This window comes from Pleurodeles waltl, chromosome 6 (genome assembly GCF_031143425.1).
Source record: "Pleurodeles waltl isolate 20211129_DDA chromosome 6, aPleWal1.hap1.20221129, whole genome shotgun sequence".
Lineage (NCBI taxonomy): Eukaryota > Metazoa > Chordata > Amphibia > Caudata > Salamandridae > Pleurodeles > Pleurodeles waltl.
Window position 1 is genome coordinate 1,001,894,319 of NC_090445.1, and position 22,072 is coordinate 1,001,916,390.

The 22,072-nt window shown below is 44.1% G+C and overlaps 1 protein-coding gene across 3 annotated transcripts in view; it reads right to left on the reverse strand.

Annotated features, from left to right (window-relative positions):
* Positions 1-22,072, reverse strand: part of RNLS (renalase, FAD dependent amine oxidase) — a 319,785-nt gene that overhangs the window by 272,179 nt on the left and 25,534 nt on the right. For all 3 annotated transcript variants that reach the window (XM_069239902.1, XM_069239901.1, XM_069239900.1), the window contains exon 3: positions 19,556-19,698. In XM_069239902.1, the coding sequence (XP_069096003.1) occupies positions 19,556-19,698 (143 nt within the window). The remainder of the gene's footprint in view (positions 1-19,555; positions 19,699-22,072) is intronic.

Genomic DNA, 22,072 nt, shown 5'->3' on the forward strand with positions numbered 1-22,072 from the left:
TTCAAATTTGAAGATAGTTTCTTTTTGCAGACACAAGGCACATCGATGGGTAGCACATTCGCCCCAAGTCTAGCATGTCTACACGTTGACCACTTCGAAAGACATACGGTCCTGCATGAGGATAACCCCTACCAAGACCAGATAAAACTCTGGAAGCGATACATCGATGATGTACTGCTAATATGGACTGGTAGTAAGGAAGAGGCCCAGGCGTTCGCTGTTTGGCTTAACGAAGCCAACCCCTTTTTAACTTTCACGATGAACATAGGTGACAACAAGCTACCTTTTCTCGACCTACTCATCTATGAACATGACGGCGGTCTGGCCACAGAAGTGTACTATAAACCAACAGACTGCAACAACTTGTTACAATACCAGAGCTTCCACCCACGAGCTCTAAGAGATAACCTACCGGTCGGGCAGTTCCTACGGTTAAGACGAAACTGCTCATCTTTGATCGATTACCGCAAACATGCAGACAAACTAACTACCAAGCTACACACCAAGGATTATCCCCCATATCTGGTCAGTAGGGCATGAAAAAGAGCACGCAATAATAATAGGGACCAGTTGCTACAGCCCCGAGCACTGAAACCAAGTTTGGACAAGATCGTATGTGTTACCACGTTCAATCCCTTATCCAATGAAATCCAGAAGATTATAAGAGACAATTGGAAAATCCTGACATCAGGCGGTTTACCCTTTGAACCACCATTACACGCGTATAAGAGAGCAAGCAATATACGCGACATGGTGGTCCACACAAGACCAAAAGAGAAGCGACGTCCCATACAGACTACACTTAGGCAGATGGCCCCCCCGCAGGTCATCATCCGTGCGGCAACTGCAGCGTCTGTCCCTTTACCCACAGATCTACCACCATCAATCTTGACCTTAAAACCCTATGGGTGCAGAAATCACTTACGAATTGTAACAGCAAAAACGTAGTCTATCTAATCAAATGCCCTTGCCTACTCAAATATGTGGGGATGACTACGAGAAAGGTTAGCACCAGAATCTGTGAGCACAGAAGCACGATTAGGTGCAAACGCGATGCAACAAAACTTACTAGCCACTTCCTGCTAAAAAAATCACTCCCCGGATGACATGTCATGGACGGTCCTGGAACATTTTTTTCCTTCGACCCCTAACATGTCTGAAAAACTGTTCAGGGCCGAGCAACGCTGGATATGGAGGTTACACACCGACACGGCTGGACTAAATGATGAGATACCTTGGTTCTCTCTTCAAACTTAGAACCCCCTTACTCCCCTCATCTCCTTTCGCACCTTCCTTTTCTACATGCTCTTAAACCCCCCCCCCCTCCTCCCCCTCCGCCTGACTAGTACTGTCTTCTCCACCTCTCTCTGTCTTGGTTGAGCCTCCCTAGCCCCTTCTCCCCCCTGTTTTCTTCCCCTCACTCTCGCCTCTAGACTTTCTCAATCTCCTGTTGTGTCCATCCCTCATTTCTCCTACTTCTGTTTCCCCCTTGTTCCCCCTTGTTCCCCATTCCCTACTCAAACCCCCTCCCCTTTTTTTCCCCCCATTAGTTTCCCCCCCTACCTTTAATTTTCCCTCCCCGCTATACTTCTGCCATGTGTGGGTCGTTGCGGTTTACTGTTACACTGGGGCGGTTGTTGGTGCGTTGTGTTTTCGCCTTTGGTTTTACATTTTGGGCCTTGTTCGTTTTCCTGCTTATCTGCTCTTCTCTTCTCCTCCTTTTATTTTATTTTATTTTTATCCTCTTTTTTCCTCTTTCTTTCTCCGTCTTTCACCTCCTGACACTCTCTTTCTTTTTCTTCCTTTTTTCCTTCCCCTCGATCCATTTTTTTCGCACCTTATCACTCTTCCCCCAAAACCCCCCCCTCCCCCTACCCTTCCTGGTTTCCCCTTGTTCCTCTACCCCTGGCCCCCTTTATATATCTTTTTCTTTTCCCCCCCAAACCCAACCCCCCCACCCTTGTTTCCCCATTGCTCCGTTACCCACCCCTCCTTTCCCCCTGCCTCCCCTCCCCCCCTTATTATCCACCTTCCCCTCCCGTTCCCCCTTTTTCCTTTTCTTCCTCTTTCTCCCTCTTTCCCCCCCCCCCTATCGGCCTCGCCGGGTAACAGGCAGCCTGCCATGCCGTCGGGAAACTACGTTTCCCAGTGACACGCACGGTAGGGCCACAAGCAGCCTGCCGTGCTGCCGGGAAACGTACGACATGCGTGAAGGGCGTCTCCACACAGCGCCGCCCCCGCTCACAGGGTCTCCCTGAGCCTCGGCCACCCAGCGCAGCTGCTCAGCCTAGCTTGGATTCCCTGTATGGTCACCTGCACAGTCGAGGGCAGCGTCACTTTAGGGCGCTCCCCAGTCGCGGATGGCCACTTCCGGCCCCCGGCATGACCGGGGTCGGCCGGTCCACATTTTGCCGATACCTACAAATGAAGGCACTTCGTAAGCACTTCCGGTTACACCCGGGCCGCGATGGTGATTACCAACAGATGGATCTCATCCTACCTAATTAGGATCACTATATCCACAACCCATACCCAGGCCACTTCATTCAAGCGGTCCTGAGGAGAGGTCGGTATAGGCGCACAGAGAGCGCCCACCTTTGATGCAGTGAGTCAGCCAGCGTTGGATTCACAGATAAGAGACCTCTCTTTTCCTATTTTCCTTTCTCTTTGTTCTTTGTTTCCCATTTCTTCCCCTTCTTCCCCTTCTCCCTTGACTTTTCTTCGCCTCCTTCTCTTGTTCCTTTCTATCTTAACCTTTTTCTTTCTTACTTTTTCTTACTTTATTTTCCTACTTTGTTTTCTACCATTCCCTGCTTCCATTATGGATTACCCTCTATTGTCCCCACGTCTTATCTTCTATTGCCCTATCCTTCCTGTTTCTAGTGCTTTAGCCTCCCCTCTAATCACCTTATCTGTGTAGGCTGTCTGTTTCTCTCTGCCTCCCCTCTCGTTTAGGTAATTCTGGCCATCTCCCTCCTGGACTCTAATAGATGCCCCTCTCTTCTCTAGTCTCTCTTGTTCCCCTCCCCTTTCATTCTACTCACTTGAGACCCCTTTTTTCTCCTTCTTTGTTTTTCTCCATCCACCTTCATTTTGTTCTTCCCTTCTGCCTTTTTCCTCGAACCGTAGAGTCTGACTATAAGGGGACGCTCCCTCTCCAGGATACCAGAGGCCACTAGCCTCGAGTGTTAGGGTAAGAAATTGTCTTCCCGTGCCAATTGTCCTCCATGCATAGCTAACATTGATGCAACTGTTAGTCATAAATTGCAACCAGTACTTCTGCGTCTTGCATGAACTATGTCACGTGTGCCGTGGTTTGCTGTGTATTACCTTATCATTGTCATTTTTTGGTCTGTTTTTATCCTATTTACTGTAGGTCCTCCCCAGGTATTCCCTTGGTTAAGGTAGGCCCTTCCTCCACCCCTTTTCTATTGTAATTATTTGTGCAGCGCTCAAGAAGCATATGCAACAGGGATCCAATGCCCTGATGAATGCCCAGAGACCCTCCATAGCTCAATTTCAAGGGCAGAAACATGTCGGCTACTTCTTTTAGATAGGTGACCTTGTGAGTCATTGCTCTCACACCGGTTCCCCATTCCTTTTTAATCACACCACACAGAACCCTCTATTAAAATCCACCCGGGTATCTGAGTAGGTGTTTTTATTTCCCTAGCATAGCTGGATCCCCTTTTCCAGAAATAAAATTAATTTACGCACTCCCTCCTGTTCTTCTAACAGTGAGGTTGAGTCCGCCCAGGTGGCACTGTCCTACCTGGGTGGGGCTAGGTGGTCATATGATGAAGCATGACACTATATAGTGTGTGAGACCACCTAGTCCGTAAAGGAAATGCCCCTTAGACCACACACCACACCACAGCTCACCCACATTTCACCTCTAGTTGAGGTTCACGAGTGATCTAGTGTCATAATTGATACACTACCGACCTACTCACGTTACAAGAACCCCGTACTCTCATTTGTGATTTAGTATTGTTTTTGGGAGTCGAGTACGGTTGTGTGTTCTTCTTTTATCTCCTTTCTCCCATATACTCTTTCTTAGTGTAATGGCACAATTGAGAGTGCCAGTAATTTTTCCTTGCATGAGTGAGAGTTGTTGGTTGGTATTTAGTGAATCCGAAAGGATTATGGAGGATCTATATCAACCAGGAGATAGAATTCCTAGAAAAAACTAGACTCTGAAGTATAGCCCGTACAGCTTTCAAAGTGATTGAGTTCAAACCTGTGGTGTGCAGACAGGTTGTTGGTTTTTGCTCACATTATTTTGCATTAGGAGTGAGTGAGCGTTTGTGTAAGGGACAATTGTAGAGAAGTGAGCGTGATGTAATTCTGTGCCACACTGGTGTAGGTCGGTAAGTGTGAAGCTGGGCTGGTATTGGTGGACAGTGCCATGTTGCTCTTGGTTGAGAGCAGCATGCGACAAGGATTGTGGGACTGAATTTGCTTGCTGATTTGATCGAAAATCGTTGTAGTTAATTGAATTTGTGTTAAAATGAAAATTTTCAAAGCTTTAAGAAGTGCGGCAAAGAGAGATGTGTTTATTCAAGTTAGAGAGGGTGAAAAGGTTGCACCTGAGGGAACACCAGCTTGTGAAGTGTCAGAAACAAAATGAGTTTGAGCATGCGTATGGCTTAACCAATAACTTGTGTAAAATAACTGAGAAAGAGGGTTCATTAGCTTTTCCTTGTTATGAAACATTTAGCGGCTGATTACAAGTTTGGCGGTCCGAGGACCGCCATGTTGGAGGTGGCGGTCCGACTGCCAACAGGCTGGTGGAGCGGACCGCAACATTATGATTTTTGTGACCGAGGCAACAGAAGAGCGCCAGCAGTCTGCCGCCAGGCAGCACAGACCGCCGCGGTCTGTCTGCGCCACAAACAGGCCGGCGGAGACCATGCTTCTGCCGGACCTATTAGGAGGTTACACACCACCAATGTGACCACGGCAGTCCAACCACAACATAGTAAGAGGCAGAAACGAACAGCATAAATGGAGACACTCACTTGCAGAGAGCCATACATGTCCGGAGTCACCATGGAGCCATTGCTTGATGCCATGCCGCTGCTCCTGCTTGTGGACAACCCCAAACATAAGTGCACACACCTATCTGTAACATTAACCCTTTAAAAACAGCCTGCTACACTGGCAATCACATCATGGGGGGGGGGGGAGGGCGACGGGCAGCAGCTACACCTATCAACCTAGACACACACACATACTGTAACAAGGACATCCACACATTCACAACATGCACACTTCAGCCAGCACACACACACACTGCATAGTAATCCTACATCTATACACACAGCTACACAGCACAGGCTCATGGACACTGAAGGCCACACAACATACACACAACAACCACAACACAACTACTGCACACATATAAATATATTCCACACATTCACTCCCAACACTGGCCAGGGACTGCCCACACATACAACACACATATACATCATGTGTCATGGAACACACACTACCACAATCGAACCATCCTGCAATCGACACACACACACACACACACACACACACACACACATTGCACAATGGAAGCACAATTCCATGCACAATACACACACAGACACATAGACAAATGACACAAAGCGCACAACCACAACAAGACCTGCACAGCTGCGATGGAAGCAGCAGGACCATACAATGAAGGAGGCTGCTCTGGGACACATCATGTTGAACAAGGCCCCACAAAACATGCACACAGGAATTGTCCACAATTGAATCTCAGGGACAAGCAACACCAACTTCAGTTGCCATCCACAGTCACACAATGGGTGAAAGGCACGGGAACAAAGCACACACAACTCATACTCCATGGGACATACCCTTACAACAACCAGCTCAGAGGGACACACACCTAAATAGACACATGTGCACACAAATGCAAAACAAACTACTACAACTCAACACACTCCATGTCTGCACTGACAAAACACAAGAACACACACACCAGATGTAGACAATAGCCATATCAGGGGACAAGCCATACACCATAAATGACCATATTGCGCATCACAAAAAGAAACACATACCACCACAAACACAACACAGTGCCATGACACCAACATTTCAGCTATGTACACATACCCATCACACATGATGTGAGCTGTAGGGGAAGAGGTGGGGGGGCACTGCCAGTCTTGTGGACCACCTGCTGGTGTCTGGCAGACACACCTCTTCCTGATGTGGGTAGCTGCCTACAGAATTCACTGGTTTGACTATTCTTTGCCACGTTTCCATTTTCCTTGCAACTGTAGTCTGCTGGACTTGGGCTTGAAATAAATGTGGCTCTACTCTAATGATTTCATCCACCATGACTCTTAACCCGTTATCTGTGAAACGGGGATGTTTCTGTGGTGACATGGTGGTGGGAAACAAGGAACAATATGAGTAATAAAATTTGGGTGCTGTGTAGTGAGGGGGTGATGGGGAATAGAACTGGTGTAGGGTTACTATTATGTGTAGTGGTGGTGTTGTGAGGGTGTGGGATATGTGCCCAGTGATAGACGGAGGGGTGCCTATTCTATGGTTCTGTATTATTGAATGCCGCTCTGTCTTCTGTGTGGGCTGTTGTAGATGCCAAGGATTGTGGTTTGTGGAGGGGTGTGTTTAATAGTGTAATTTGTAGGTGTGTCTAGTGTGTGAATTTTGGTCAGCTGTGTGGTTTTCAAAGCCCACCAATTTGGTGTAGTGTATTAATGTTGGGACCGCAAACCGCCGCGGTTCACACCACCACTAGAAGACCGCCATGGCATGACTGCCATGCCGATTTTGACTTGTAAAAGGTTCGGTGGTATGTTGACAAGCTGGCAGTTCTGGGGATTGGACTGCCTACTGAGTCCAGGCGGTGTAAGGTTTTTGGCTGTCTTTTTGCAGGCCTGGCTGTGTGACTTGTAATGACTGGCCTTTTGGTGGCCGCCACCATGGCATTCTGGTCCAACCGCCAAACTTATAATGAGGCCCTAAATCTAAGAATTGTAGACAATTAGGGAGTAATCTGCAAATTAAGGCCTCCCCCAAGACCCGCACAATTTGAAGCCCTCACTATTTGGGAATGTGTTGCAAGACAGAAAGCAACAACAAAATTCGAGAGTAGAATGCAAAAATCAGTTAAGACATTAACGGAAGCCTGATGGGATGCAGAACAAAATAGGTGGAACGCAGAGATATTAGATGGAGTGGGAATATTTCCAGCTATTACTGAAGAAGGTGATGAAAGTACAAAACCTAAGACAAGAAAGAAACAGCAAAAGCAGAACAGACAGAAGAAGACGAGGGTAAAAAGACAGTTCTATATGAGAGTGATTCTGAAGATGAGTCCATAAATCAGCTTCTGATGAATCGTCCCCCACCATATCATTCAGTTGACGCTGAAGCGAGTAGAGAAGCAGTACAGAATGTAGTCATGCATGGGCCAACTGCTCCACTTGCACAGAGCCCGTCTCAGTTCCAGATACACCTAAAATTCAGTGACAGAACTACCCGTGGTGTATCTTCCAGTCCCAACTGTTAATATGGCACCGTCTGTTTCAAGCCCAGTTATGAATCTGGTGATGCCAAGCCCTTAGGTGAGTAAAACGTTGCAGATGTCTAATATGACTACGCCGGTGCAGAATTTAACCAGAATCAGACTATGCATATGTATACACCACTGCAGACAATGCCAAATGTTACCCCAGATTTAACAGTACAGACTTTCAGTACAGTCTTAACTGGTCAAAGTACAGGAATGAAAATTCCACAGAGTCAGACAAATTTGATAGGTTTCACTGCACTAACAGTCCCACTGACTATAGGTCCAGTTGTTCCCTTGTATGCTCCAGGTAACCCTGGAAGTAATGCTCAGTCAATTAATGTTTCAGCTGTTCCTGAAAAACCAGCAGCATCTGCTGGGATATCGCCAATTGGTATGCAGAGATCAGTATATTCAAACAATTCGGAGATGGAGAGAATAGCTTAAATTGTCCCACCTTTAACCCCTACGCAAACTCCAGAACCTAACAAGATGTTAAATCAGGAAGGAGAAGTTCGCGATGCAAGGTTTCCTTAGGGGACCCCACTTCCTTACATGCCAATATCAGATCAGATTAAGAGTGTACATTGCAGTATCCCACAAAATGTGCCACAGGGAAATATTATTAGTTTTCAAGGTCTTTCAGCACAACAGTTAACTGATTGGTTTTACAATGGGAGTCCACAAGGAGCGACAGGTACAACAAATGGCAATGTTAGATCAGAAAAGACACAAGAGACTGATAGGACAGTGAATGTACCCAGATTGAAATTAGAATTAGACAAATTGATTATGGGAATGCTAGAGATGGAGCAACTGGAAACGTACACAGAAGATGAATTGTGATTCATGGGTAAAGATGTTACCCAATGTGCAGGACTGACGTACGAGAAGTTAGCAGAATTGGCTTAAAAATATGAAGTGGATTTAGAAAAGTCTAAACTTTAAAGAGAAGCTACAGATTAGAGTTCAGTAACAAAGATATTCTTAACATGAGATAGTCTGGAATGGGAAGGCATATTAAGGAATTAATTACATATTTTCAAACATGGGGAGCATTAGATAAATTGGAAGGCAGATGGGCAAAGAAAGGAGATCAGAAAAAGGCAAAGCAGCAAGTGTATCTGGCAGGAGCAAATCAAGCTGAAGACAAAGTGAAAATATTCCTATAAGAGAAATACCAGGTGGAGGTCATGTACATGTACCCTGAGTAGGAGTGATATACTATCGTTCACAAATGATTACTCGAGATGAGAAAGAAACCAGTGGAGTGGTACAAGCAGACAGAAAGTTTGGTGGAACTTTCAAAATGCCTGTGGGAAGGTTTGAATGCGTTGTTTGATTGTGTGGTTCCAGGTGACTTGTAGACTGAGTGCAAACAAAGTATTGATTGGCCAGAGCGAGAACCTCAGAGAGATCTAGTAATGTGCATCGTCAGAAGTGGTGATGAAAAAGTATTATAAAGTAATCTAATTCCTGGAGATCAAAGTGTCCCTGAAAGATACTGATTGGCAGAAAATTGACAGAGCAGGACAAGAAACTAAAGAGTTTTTTCATGCATATTATGAGAAATTGCTGCAAGCTTTCAAAAAGCATAGTGGTACTGAAAACATTGAGCCAAAAAAACATGGGTCATTTTGTGTTTAGATTTGTTCAAGGATTGAAGCCATTTATTAGTGCAATGATTCAGCAGCATTTCATTTGTTGGCAGAACAAACCCATTGATGAGATCTAACAGTATGCAAGACACTGTAGTGATCAAATTGAACTGAAGAAGAAAACGTTGAGAGAGTAGTTGATAGTAATGCAATTGAAGGCTGCAAATACAGGAAGTCAGAGCCCACCGATGACAGTGAATACAAGTAGAATGCAAGGTGTGCAACAGTAGGCTAGGAATGTGGTTCAGTCTAGAGGCAGAGGATGTGGTGTTCATGTAGATCAGAGTCGAAATTTGGTCAATGTTCAGTCATTGAAGAAAACAAGTCCATGTCATGCTTGAGGAAATTTGGGGAATTGGCGCAGGGAATGTCCCTATAATTATGTGAATAATTTGGTACAGAATGCTGGAGTTGCTCAGACTCAAGGTAACAATCTGGTTCAAATTCAGGAAGTCCAAAGCCACTGAATTCCAAATGTACAAACGTCCCCAGTACAACAAATGCAGATACCAAAAGCCCCCTTGACACAGCAACAGGTGACCGTACCTCTTCAAAACTTGAATCAGATGGTAAAAGTAAACACAAATCAATTGACAAATGCAAATATGAATCAGATATATTCCCAGTTTCCCTTAAAAGATTTGAGTGATGAGGAATTCTTACAGACATTCACAGTGATGGTTCAGATGATGATAACTGCATGTTAGCTGCATCGTTAGAGGTAGATCAGCGTGGTCCCTATGTAAACGCAAATCTTATGGGACATGACGTGTCATTCTTGGTCAACACTGGAGCTACACATTCCACTGTCAGAAATGCAGAAGTGCCAGACTTGCCCCTATCAGGAAGAATAACTCAAGTTATAGGAGTGGCAAATAAGCACTTCACAAATCCTGTTACAGAACATGTTCCAGTAAAAATAGGTTTATTTGAAGACAAACACCATATTGTGGTTTGCGATTCTAGTCCAGTAAATCTGTTAGGACATGGCAGTTGTGTAAGCTAAACTGTTCCATTAGCTGTACACCCAAAGGAATAGAAATACAAACAAATGAGGAAGAAGATGGCCCTTGTGAAATTGCTGTATCCAGTGATGACATGCAATGATTGCCTGAAGAATTGAGAGAAACATTTCTCAGGGAAGGACATAGTTCTCTTAAAAGGAGTTGAGCCAGTTAAAACAACAGTGGAGCCAAATGCGGTGAATCCGAGAATACCAACTTAAAATAGGACACACGTGATAGCTGCAAGAATAACACCCTTGATTGAGAGGCTGACGGAGCAAGGTGTTCTGAAGGAAATTTTGGGAAGCCCTTTTAATTTCCCTATTTTGGTTTGTGGAAGCCCAATGGAAAAAACTGCATAGTTCAGGTTTTGAGAAACGTGAACAAAAGTGTCGTTCCATGGTACCGAATACAGTAGTGATTTATTTCAGATCCAGTGTGAGGCAGAGTGGTTTGCCGTCATTGACTTGTGCCAAGCCTTTATCTCTATTCCATTGCAAAAGGAAAGCCAATTTCTCTTTGCCTTTAAGTTCAGCAATCGTATTTTAACATAGTGACGTACTCCTCAGGGGTATACAAAATCGCCATCAATCTTTAATCAGATTTTGAAGAAGAACTAGAGTCCCTTAAAATGCGCTATCATTCAGTGTTAGTGCAGTTTTTTGATGATGATTTTTTGGTATATCAAATACTCAGGAAGCATGCAGAAGAGATACCATAGCTCTCTTGAATCATTTAGGAGATAATTGACAGAGTTTCCCCAGCAAAGTTGGAGTACTGTAAAAAGGAAGTCCAATATTTAGGTCACCACAAAGAGAAAGGTGCAAGGAAGGTGTCCCAAGAGAAAATTTCAGCAATTAAGCACATGAATCCCCCAGTTACTCAGAGGGAAGTCAGAATGTTTCCGTGAATGGTGGGCTACTGCCGCCAAAGGATTCTGATTTTATGATTCTATGTTGTACAAACCCTTACAGAGATTGACACACAAGGATGTGCCTGATCTGGTACCATTTGATGACCAATGCATAAAAGTCATCAATAAGCTGAGAGGAAGCCTGTGCGTGTCCCAGCTCTGGGAGTGCCCGATTAAAAACAGATGTTTTTCTTTGTTCTGCTGTGAGCGGGAAGGATGTGCTCTCCCTGTTTTGAAACGGTTGCACGGAAAATGACAACAACCTCACTTGAACCTGTAGCTGCAGCGTTGTCCGGCTGTTGAAGAGCTGTAGGCGCATTGAGCGCCAGCATCAAGCAGTGCAAATGCATTGCTATGGGCAATCAACCGAACGTTTTTATTCTCAATCAATCAGTAATTTGTTAAGCGCGCTATTCACCTGGTAGGATCTCAAGGCGCTGTGGGGCTGGGGGGGGAGTTGGGTGATACTGCTCGAAGAGCCAGGTCTTGAGACGCATCCTGGGTCAGGAGGTCCTGGGTCAGACGTAGGTTGACGGGGAGGGAGTTCCAGGTTTTGGCAGCAAGGTGGGAGAAGGATCTGCCGCCAGCTGTGGTACGGTGGATGCAGGAGACGGTGGCGAGGTTGGCGGAGCGGAGCTGGAGTGTCGGGATGTGGAAGTTGTGATGCTCGTTGAGGTAGGCGGATCCGGCGTCGTGGAGAGCCTTGTAAGCGTGGATCAGGAGTTTGAAGATGATCCTTTTGTTGACGGGGAGCCAGTGGAGGTCTCTGAGGTGGGCTGGGATGTGTTCGTGGTGAGGGAGGTTGAGGATGAGTCGTGCTGAGGTGTTCTGAATGCGCTGAAGTTTTCTCAGGAGCTTGGCAGTTGTTCCCGCGTAGAGTGCGTTGCCGTAGTCCAGTCTACTGCTGACGAGGGCATGGGTGACCGTTCTGGTTTCAATGAGGATCCTTCTGAAGGTCTTGCAAAGCATACAGAAGGTGTTGAAACATGAGGATGTGATGGGGTTGACTTGCTGGGTCATAGTAAGCGATGAGTCCAGTACGAAGCTCAGGTTGCTTGCATGGGTGTTGGGCGTTGGGGCGGCTCCTAGAGTGGCTGGCCACCAGGAGTCATCCCATGCTGATTTGTGGGAGCCGAAGATGATGATCTTGGTCTTCTCTGAGTTCAGTTTGAGGCGGCTTGCCTCCATCCATTTGGCGATGGCGTGAAGTCCGGTGTGAAGGTTGGTGTTGGCAGTTGCGGGGTCCTTTGTGAGAGAAAGAATCAGCTGTGTGTCGTCCGCGTAGGAGACGATGTTGAGGCCGTGGGATCGGACGATGTTGGCGAGTGGTGCCATGTAGACATTGAAGAGGGTGGGGCTGCGAGAGGATTCCTGGGGGACGCCGCAGATGGTCTTGGTGGCTTTTGACAGGAACGGGGGAGGCAGACTCTTTGGGTACTGCCAGTGAGGAAGGATGTGAGCCAATCCAGGGCTCTGTGGCGGATTCCAGAGTGGTGGAGGCGTGTACGAAGTGTGCGGTGACAGACAGTGTCGAAGGCTGCAGAAAGGTTAAGGAGGATGAGGGCAACGGTTTCACCTTTGTCGAGCCTGCTTCTGATGTTGTCGGTAGCAGCGATGAGAGCTGTCTCGGTGCTGTGGTTCTTGCGGAAGCCGGACTGGGAGATTTTACTCACCCATAACAAGGACCCAAAACCTGGCCAGTGCCCGTTTAACCTACTAAGAGCAAATAATTATAGGTTCTTCTAACATCAATGTTAGGAGATGTAATGTTTTAAATGGGTCTACTCTTTTTCCAGATCCTGTTGAAAATGTGGGCAACCACAGGGATGAGGTTGAGCATGACAGTCTTGAGTGACTGAATTGTGCACCAAACCAAGACCTGGTATTCAATATGTACCCTTGGATGACAATTACTATTTCCTTTTTGTTGATCGCTCGTGTTTAAGAGATTCTGATGGTTCCCTGAGAGCTGGTTATGCAGTTTGCACAGTCTCAGATGTGATAGAAGCTCCCTGGCTTCGAGAAGTATTTTCTGCCAAAGTAGCCAAATTGATTGCTCTTACCAGAATAGGCTGTGTTTCTGAACAGCTCAAAGTGACCTTTTTCCACTGGTAGCCAATATGGGTTTGGTGCCATTCACGACTTTGGACAGTTGTGGTCCCAGAGAGGCTTCATGACCTCTTCTGGATCACCTAGTCAAAATGCTGACAAAGTTGATCAATTGCTGAAAGCATTACAGTTACCTGGAAAAATTGCAGTTGTAAAATGTGCAGCTCACCAAAAGTCAAATGATTACATATCTTTGGGAAATACATATGCTGATGACGGAGGTATTGTACCCCGCATTGCACTTCCTTTAATAAGGAATTGAGTTATGGAAGTCACGATGAAACAAGTCAAAATTTCTTTGTGGCAGTCATTAATACTTGGGAAAAAGTCAAAAGATTGCAGGATGAAGTGACAGAAGATGAGAAGCACAGTTGGATTAGAGCAGAATGTGTCCAAAGGAATGAGGATGATGTTTGAGTTTCGAGTTATGGTAAAGCAGTGTTGCCAAATAGCTTATTGTCCCAGATGGCAAGATATTAACATGGACAAGCTCGCATTGGTAGAGACACAATGATTAGAACATTCAGACAAACACAACACTATCCTAGATTTAGATTGGTTGCAGAAGCAGTGTGTCACAGACGTGTAACATGTCAACAGATAAATGTAGAGAAATGCACAGTTGTTAAATTGAGTCATATAGGCACATCAGGAGGACCATTCAACAGAATGCAACTTTCAGGTCATTTCAGATAAATGGAACATTGAAGTCTCTACTGGCGAAAATATGTTTATCTACAACACTGAAATGGCCAGATGCATTGCCTCTTGCACTGACAAACAAGTACAGCACACCCAACAGAAAAACATCTTTGTTGCCACATGAGATCATCATGGAGCGAGCTATGAGATTGACAGCAGTGCCTGCAAGTACTCTTGTGAACATTACGCATGACGTGGTTCTATATTATTGCAAAGGTCTAGCTGATGGGGTTCGTTCTTTGTCTCGCCAGGTTGGAGAAGCAACTGTGCAACCACAATAAGAACTTTGTCATGACCTGACTCCTGGCACATTGGTGTTAGTGAAAAAGCATGTAAAAAAGACAAGCTTGGAGCCACGTTGGAAGGGCTCGTACCTAATTATTTTAGTAACAATGATAGCTGTGAAGTGTGCTGGTCTTTGGAACCGGATTCATGTGAGCCACATCTTTTGATGAAACAGCTCCTGTTCCCGAAGGGTCAGTTACAGTGAGAGAAAGGGTCCAGGTTAGCCAAGCTGTGGGGACTGGACAAACGGCTAATGCAGAGCATGCATGGTCTGGTGAAAATCGTAGCGCGTCAACAGCAGTTGAAGGTACAGAAGGATTGAGACAGTCATATGAATCCTGGTAGCTCAGATAACGTTGAAAGCCTAGTCGCCAAGAGAAAAGCGTTGTAACCTGAGATCAGTGGCTCAAGAAAAACCCAGAGCCAATGATAAAAGTGCCTAACTGAAGAATCAGATCAAACTGACAGTGAAACAGAAGGGCATGTGATAAGGAGGTTAAAGAGTAAAAGAGTGCCAAGTCAAAGCTACTCTGCTCCTGAATGGACTTATTTCACTACTGATGAATAGGAGAAGACGTTTTTTGCCTTTTATGTTAACATTTCCTCTTCAGCTGAACATTTTGGAACTTGAAATTGTTTTGGAACTGAACTTTGAAATCTCACCGCCGCTCAATGAACAGAGACATTATTTGTTGGAAGTGCTAACCAGCGATTACCAGACGGTTTATTATTAGAGATATTTTAACTTTTATTTGGAACTCTAGAATTTTTGTAAATAAGAAGAGACTCTTGATGAACCTTTGAATTTTTATTTTTGTTTTTGAAAAGACTGTTTTAGAATTTGCTTTGCTCGAACAAAGAAAAGACTGAAAGAGATAGTGAAACAACTGAAAGTTGCTTTTGCATTTTTTATTTTTGTTTTAAATTGGAAGTATATTGTGGTCTGAATCTAGACAAGCCATGAATTCTGATCAAAGTAAGAAGACTACATGTAAGTATGTGTGCCTAGGTTTAGCAGTAGCATGTGTGAATGTGGTCATTCTGATGATTATTGGATTGAGTTTGCCTGTTAAGGATGAAAGTGAGAAAACATCAGTCACAAGTGCCCCAAATTTAGAAGGTTTACTCACAAACCAAAGTTCCTGATATGAGGATGAGAAACTTGTACACACAGATAGTTCTAGGGAAGATTTGACATCAAATGCATTTTACAAATTATTATATGAGTACATTGAAACCATGGAGGTGCAGAGCTGCTATGTCTGCATGAAAATTAGTTCATCAGTACAGGAAAGAATCACTTATCACAGCTTGCCACTAACATATGGAATTTCTTGTACTCTGTTACTAACATGATTGTATGAGCAGGAGTATTACCAATACTCCAATTCAAACTATGATCTAGTGTTTTCTTTCATGCCTATCATGAAGCACCTGGGTAGTACTGCTAAAGCAAAAAACGCTGACATTGCGGGATGACCCTTTAAGCCTACCTTGACTTTTTGGACAGCATGTGCCCAACTCAGTAGAAAAAGAGTTAATTGGACAAGTTGATAATATAAGGAGGGCAATGAGAGCCAAGATAGAAAGTGAATAGTTTTACAAAATCGGAAAAAGATGCAACACATTCAATGTCTGAGAATCAAGGATTCTTGGATTAGATTGGCAAAATGTAAGAAAATTATGTGTACGCAGACCGCAGTCAAAGACAGATACACATTTTGTAGGTACTAGTGACTGCAGACTTATTTTTGTTTTTAACAGTACGTGGACCTTTATGCTAAACTGTCAGGATCCCGCTATACCAGGTGTTTATTTTATATGTGGGGAAAAAGCTTATTACAAACTGATGAAAGGCTGGTATGGAACTTGTTACTTGGGAATCGTTTTTCTGAAAATTTATCATATGGACAACATTCATGAACCAGTCTGGGGTGAGAAATCAAACTCTAGTGTTAAAAGAGGAGCAAGTTCCTCAGAGATAGTGGGAGATATATTTGGTGCCATAATTCCATCAGTGGGAGTTATCATGAATGATCTCAGGAATAGATGGTTGTCAACAATAGTAGACAAGTTATCTACTGACACTGCAGGAGCCATGTTAATAAAGGACATGGAGATTTCTGCTGTAAGATCCATGGTTTTGCAAAATTGTCTTGCGATAGACGTCTTACTTGCAAAGGAGGGCGGAGTCTGTAAAATGTTTCATGTGCAACATTGTTGTACATACATACTTCACACTAGGAAAGAGATAAGAAAGTACATTGCAAACATGACTTTTCTGAAAAAAGGCCTGAAAAGTTTGATGCCACCAGTGCATGGGAAGCTATTAGAAGAGGTTTTTCAGCCATTGGAAAATGGTTTGTAGACATTTGAAAGGGAATAGTAGGAACCATCTTGAGACCCCTGTTAATTGTGACTTTGTGTGTTATAGGTACACTTGAATTTTACAAGTTATACAAGATACTGAAGGAGAAAAAAACAAAGACTAGGCAGGTGAAAGAGGAGATAGAAATGGAGAAAAGGAGAAGCATTATTGTAACCTCAAGAAAAAGGTGAATTGCAGCAGACCTTATTGAAATAAGACCTTGAAATTCTGAATTTGTCTCATTGAAATGAAAATTTGGCCTTTTTGTAATGGGGTATTTTTCATCACAGGTGGGACTGATAGAGAATACATTTTAGCTCTGTCCCTCATGTCACTGAAGTCATTAGGCTGTGACAAGTTTAGGCTCATAAACGTGAGAGTAAAACTAACATATAAATCTACACTGACACTCATTTTAAATGTGCAATTTGCCTGTCTTTCAAAGTTCCCAGTGAGGCCCACTGAACAAAGTACCTTCAATGCTTGGTTGCGGAGTACTGCGAGGATCCACGATGAAGATGCATCCCACAGCCAAAGCGATGCATCAATTCCAAGATGTAGAGAGGCTGCGGTGCAAGGTCCTGTTTTGAAGATCCTGTTGATGAAGGCTTGTGATGCGAAGCCCAGAGTCGGGATGCGTTGCACAGTCAGGGCAATGCATGGATCGCAAGCAGCTGTGAGGCTGCGATGCGGAGTCTGGTGTTGTCCTTGAGATTGCTGTTGATGAGAGCTGCAAGGCCCGGCACTGAGGATGCGTCGTGCAGCAGCAGTTCCGCAGGCAATGCAGGCTGGGGCAGTGATATACGTCTTTGCGATGGGTCCAATCCACGCAGCAGGTGAGATGCATCATTTCTGCTTGGTGTTCAGGCACGCAGCAGAGGAGATGCGTCACTTCTGCAGGATCCACAGAGACTGGTGAAGCACCTTAAGCCCACTTACAATGGTCCAGGACAGGGGTGGCAACCCCCTGGAAGGGTAGACTCTCAGATAGCAGAGTCCAGGTGCAAGGTTGTTAGAGCCTTCTGTCCCTGAGGCTCAAGTCAGGAGGCCAGCCAACTAGCCCTTGGAGTCACTCTGGGTTCTAGTTTCAAGAGATGTAGGTCCAGTCCTTCTCATCCAGGCAGGAGGGCAGCAGGCAGCAGGTCAGCAAGGCAGTAGGCTAGCAGAGTGCAGTCCAGTAGAGTGGAAGCCTTCAAGTAGGACCCCGTCCTTCTTCGTGGGAGAGCATCTATAGGTCCAGTAGTGTACTGAAGATTTAGTGTCTGAGGTTCAGTATTTATACCCAGTTGTGTCTTTGAAGAAGGGAAGAAGCTTCGGTGTTTCTCTTGTAGGTCCCCAGGCATTCTGCCTTCCCAGTACTGGCTCCATTCTAACTACAGGGGTTATGCAGCCATTTGTCTGGAGACATGACACAGCCTATTCGAATGTGAGTGGGGCTGTATCCAGCTCCTCATTCCCATCCTGTCAGTGATGGCCCATCCAGGCATACCTATGCCCCCAATTGTATGTGGCTGTCCAGGAGGAATACACAAAGCTCAACTGTCAGCTACACCCAATCATGTGATCCAGGTACAAGGTAGATACTAAAAGGCTAAGGCAGGAACTGCAACTTTCTAAAAGTAGTATTTTCAAAAATGTAATAAAAAATATGACTTCACAGTAAGTTAGAATGTTTCTTTACAATTCCAATGAGACAAAACTTGAACTGGTTACCTGGTCCATTTGCAACCTGCAGCTTAATAAATGTAATAAGGCAACTCAAATGTTAGTCGATGGGAGGGGTAAGCTGTGCAGCAGTGAAAAACGAATTTTTACCTTTTTTTTTACTAACAGGAGATGAAAAACTTAAAAGAGCATGCCCTCCCTTTTACATACACTGCACCCTGCGCTGTCTAGTGCCCACCCGAACGATGACCTATATGTATAAAAAAGGAAGGTATGAGCGTGGCAAAAGGTTTATTTTGCAAGGGCGACATGGCAGTTAAAACTGCATACACAGGCTGCAATGGCAAACCTGTCATGTTTTAAAGGGGTACGTAGGTGGATGGCACAATCAGTGCTGCCAGCTTGCTAGCAGCAGTTAATTTACAGGCCCTGGGCACATGTAGCAACACTTTATTAGGGACTTACAGGTAAATTAAATATGTCAACTAGAGATGAGAAAATGTTACCATATTTTAAGGAGGGGGCACATGCACATTAACAGTGGTTAACAGTTTTCTATGTTGATGAAGTTCATGTTTCTATGTTTATGATTTCAATTGTGGCTGTTTAAGGTAAGAGGTAGATGCAAAACACTAACATTGTGAACAAGGCTTTTTCCGAAACACGTCTGTTTACTGCAGTGGTGAATATATCAGCACTTTGACACCCCACAAGTGCCAGTCTGAAAGTTTTTTTTAACAGAAATTACATTAAGGGTTAGGTTCCACTCTCATGAACGGAGGAACCCACTCCACCAGGGTCAGCAGTGGAAAGTGGAATTTGCCATATGAGCAGGTAATAGTATGCTGCGGCGGACTCGCTGCTAACTGGATTTCAATGGATCAGCAGACACTCCCTGAAATATTTTCTTTTTTTTTTCTCCCTGCAACGCAAAGCCCCGCCACTTTTCCCTCCGGTGAGCACTAGAAAATGAGAAATTCAAGGTGTGACACTACAAGAGGTAAATTAAAATATCACTACAAGTAGCATAAAAAATGTAAATAAAAAAAAAAAAGATTGTATGCAAGGACTGACTTGCACTTTTATCAGTGCACATAAACAATATGATACAATAATGCCGTTCAAAACAAGAATACGCCAGAGGAAATTCACTTAAAAGAAAAGATAGCATAAAACAAAAAAAGTTAAAGAGGAAAATATTTTCAATTCAACAAGAAACAGGCCTGCTTTTTTGTCTCTTGAACATGTTACTTATGCATATGTAACAGCCATCGAGAAGACACAATTCTATGTTCACAACACTACCTGACTGTTGTAAGTAATGTTTCACGATTGAAGAAATTCCCTTGGGTGTCACAAAATTCTCAGATCCTTCTTTCATCACCATTCCTTTTACTGGAGCAGTTAGTGGTTTCAAAATGCCCTGTGCCAACATTTCATCATAGAAACTGAAACAAACAAAAGAAGATACTCACTGCCTGCAATTTATTTTAAGAATTGAGTTGTAATGAAACAAAATATTTTTCTGTAACTGATTTTAAAAAGTATAGACATTTCTCTGAATAGTTATGATTTTACTCAGATTTTAAACTTCAACTCTGCTCATTTTAAGTATGTGTACAAAATGGTACAAGACCCTGACACCCTCATTTATTTGCTTTTCTTCCACATGTCTGTATCAATGATAGACTGAAAAAGGTTTACTATCATCTTACCTTATAACTCCCAATCCACCTTGTAACACCGGTACAAGAAGACTTCATGAATGTTTCACCACCCATATGTTTTTGCTGCAATTCTTCCATGTTGAGTTTTAGGTCTGGCTTGACAATGGAGCTATCACTAGATCGTATGTGATTAACAGAAAAAAGAGCTTTCAGGAGTATTGCACAGATATGGACTGTGGCTCCAACCACATGTTGGGTACCCCGAGTACAGGTTTTGATTGGACAGAAGATGTGTGCTTCTGTTGAAAAATAGTGCATGCATTTCAGTTTTACCTGATGGGAAAGCTTATGCTGAGCACAGCAGGACCGAGTTGTTTACAGTAACTAGCAATTTATTGGAAATGGGGTCTCACTCTTAGCAAGAGAGTCCAGGCACTGGCAGGTGAAGTCTTTGATGGTCCTGATACTTCTTAACAGGAGGCAAGCTCAGGTCAAGCCCTTGGAGAACCATGGAAAGCAGGATGTAGAAAGCAAAGTCCAGCCCTCTCACTCCCAAGCCAGAAGCAGCAAGCAGCATGCCAGCACAACAAAGCAACATGCAGAGTGGCAATCCATCCTACAGCATCCAGCTCTTCTTCCTGGCAGAATGTCCTCAGTCCAGAAGTATCATAACTATGTGGTGTCAGAGGTCCAGTACTTATACCAATTTCTGTCTTTGAAGTACTCAAACTTCAAAGAGAAGTCTTTGTAGTGCATAAGACTCCGCCTTTCCCTGCCCTGGCTGCAGACACACTCCAGTGTGAGGCAGGCACCGAACTTTTCAGGTGCAAATATCAGTTCCTCCCACCACTCGAGCTCAGAAAGACCCATCGGCCTGGTGATGGGCCATCAGGATTTGCAGGGCACATCTCAGTTCCCTTTTTGGAACTGTCTACAGTGAATACACAAACTGCCCAAATGTCATCCTGACTCACACGTGTATTCAGCAGACAGGCGAGGCACAGAATGGTTAAGCAAGAAAATGCCCACTTTCTAAAAGTATGTAAAGCAATGAGGCAAGTACCCTCTAACCCTTATGACCAGGGTAATAAATGTGGTTAAATTAAAAAGGTCAATGCAAGGGGGAAGTAACCTAGACTTTCACGTAGAAGCCTAGGTTACTTCCCCCTTGCATTGACCTTTTAATTTAACCACTTTCTAAAAGTGGCATTTCCAAACTTACAGTTCAAAAACAACTTCACCACAAGAGGTATTTTTAAATTGTGAGTTCAGAGAACCCAAACTCCATATTTGTATCTGCTCCTAATGGGACATTACACTTGAAAGATTTTTCAAGGCAATCCCCATGTTACTCTATGGAAGAGATAGGCCTTGCAACAGTAAAAAATGAAATTAGCAATATTTCACTATCAGGACATATAGAACACACCATTACTTGTCCTACCACTTAACTACCTTGTACCCTGCCCATGGAGCTACTACCTTGGGTCTACCTTAGGGGTAACTTACAAGTAATAAAAGGGAAGGTTTGGGCCTCACAAGTGGGTGCACTTGCCAGATCAAAATGTGAGATTAAAACTGCACACACAGACACTGCAATGGCAGGCTTTAGAATTGTTTGCAGGGCTACTCATGTGGGTGGCACAATCAGTGCTGAAGTCCCACTAGTAGCATTTGATTTACAGGCCCTGGGCACACACAGTGCACTGTACTAGGAACTTACTAGTAAATCAAATATGCCAATCATGGACAAACCAATCACCACAACATTTTAGACAGACAGCATATAGACTTTGGCACTGGTTGACAGTGGTAAAGTGCCCAGAGTCCTAAAGCCAACAAAAAAAGTCACAAAAAAAGGAGGAAGGCAAATGTTTGGGGATAACCCTGCAAAAAGGGCAATTGATCATGCCGATTATGAAAAGTTATTAGAAAGGCAATAGGCTTGAGTTATTGTGAAAATCATGTGTAAAAGCCAACATCCTTTTAAGGGTGGATTGTCATTACATTGTGTTAAAGCTTGTAGAAAGATATTTAGTGACACAGGGTTTTGCAGATTACCAAAGTAACCAAGAGTTTTGGTGTTGGTTACCGCCTTTACCAGTCCCTTGATGTTGAATGTTTGTAGTTTGAAAATCATTTTTATGTCATTTTA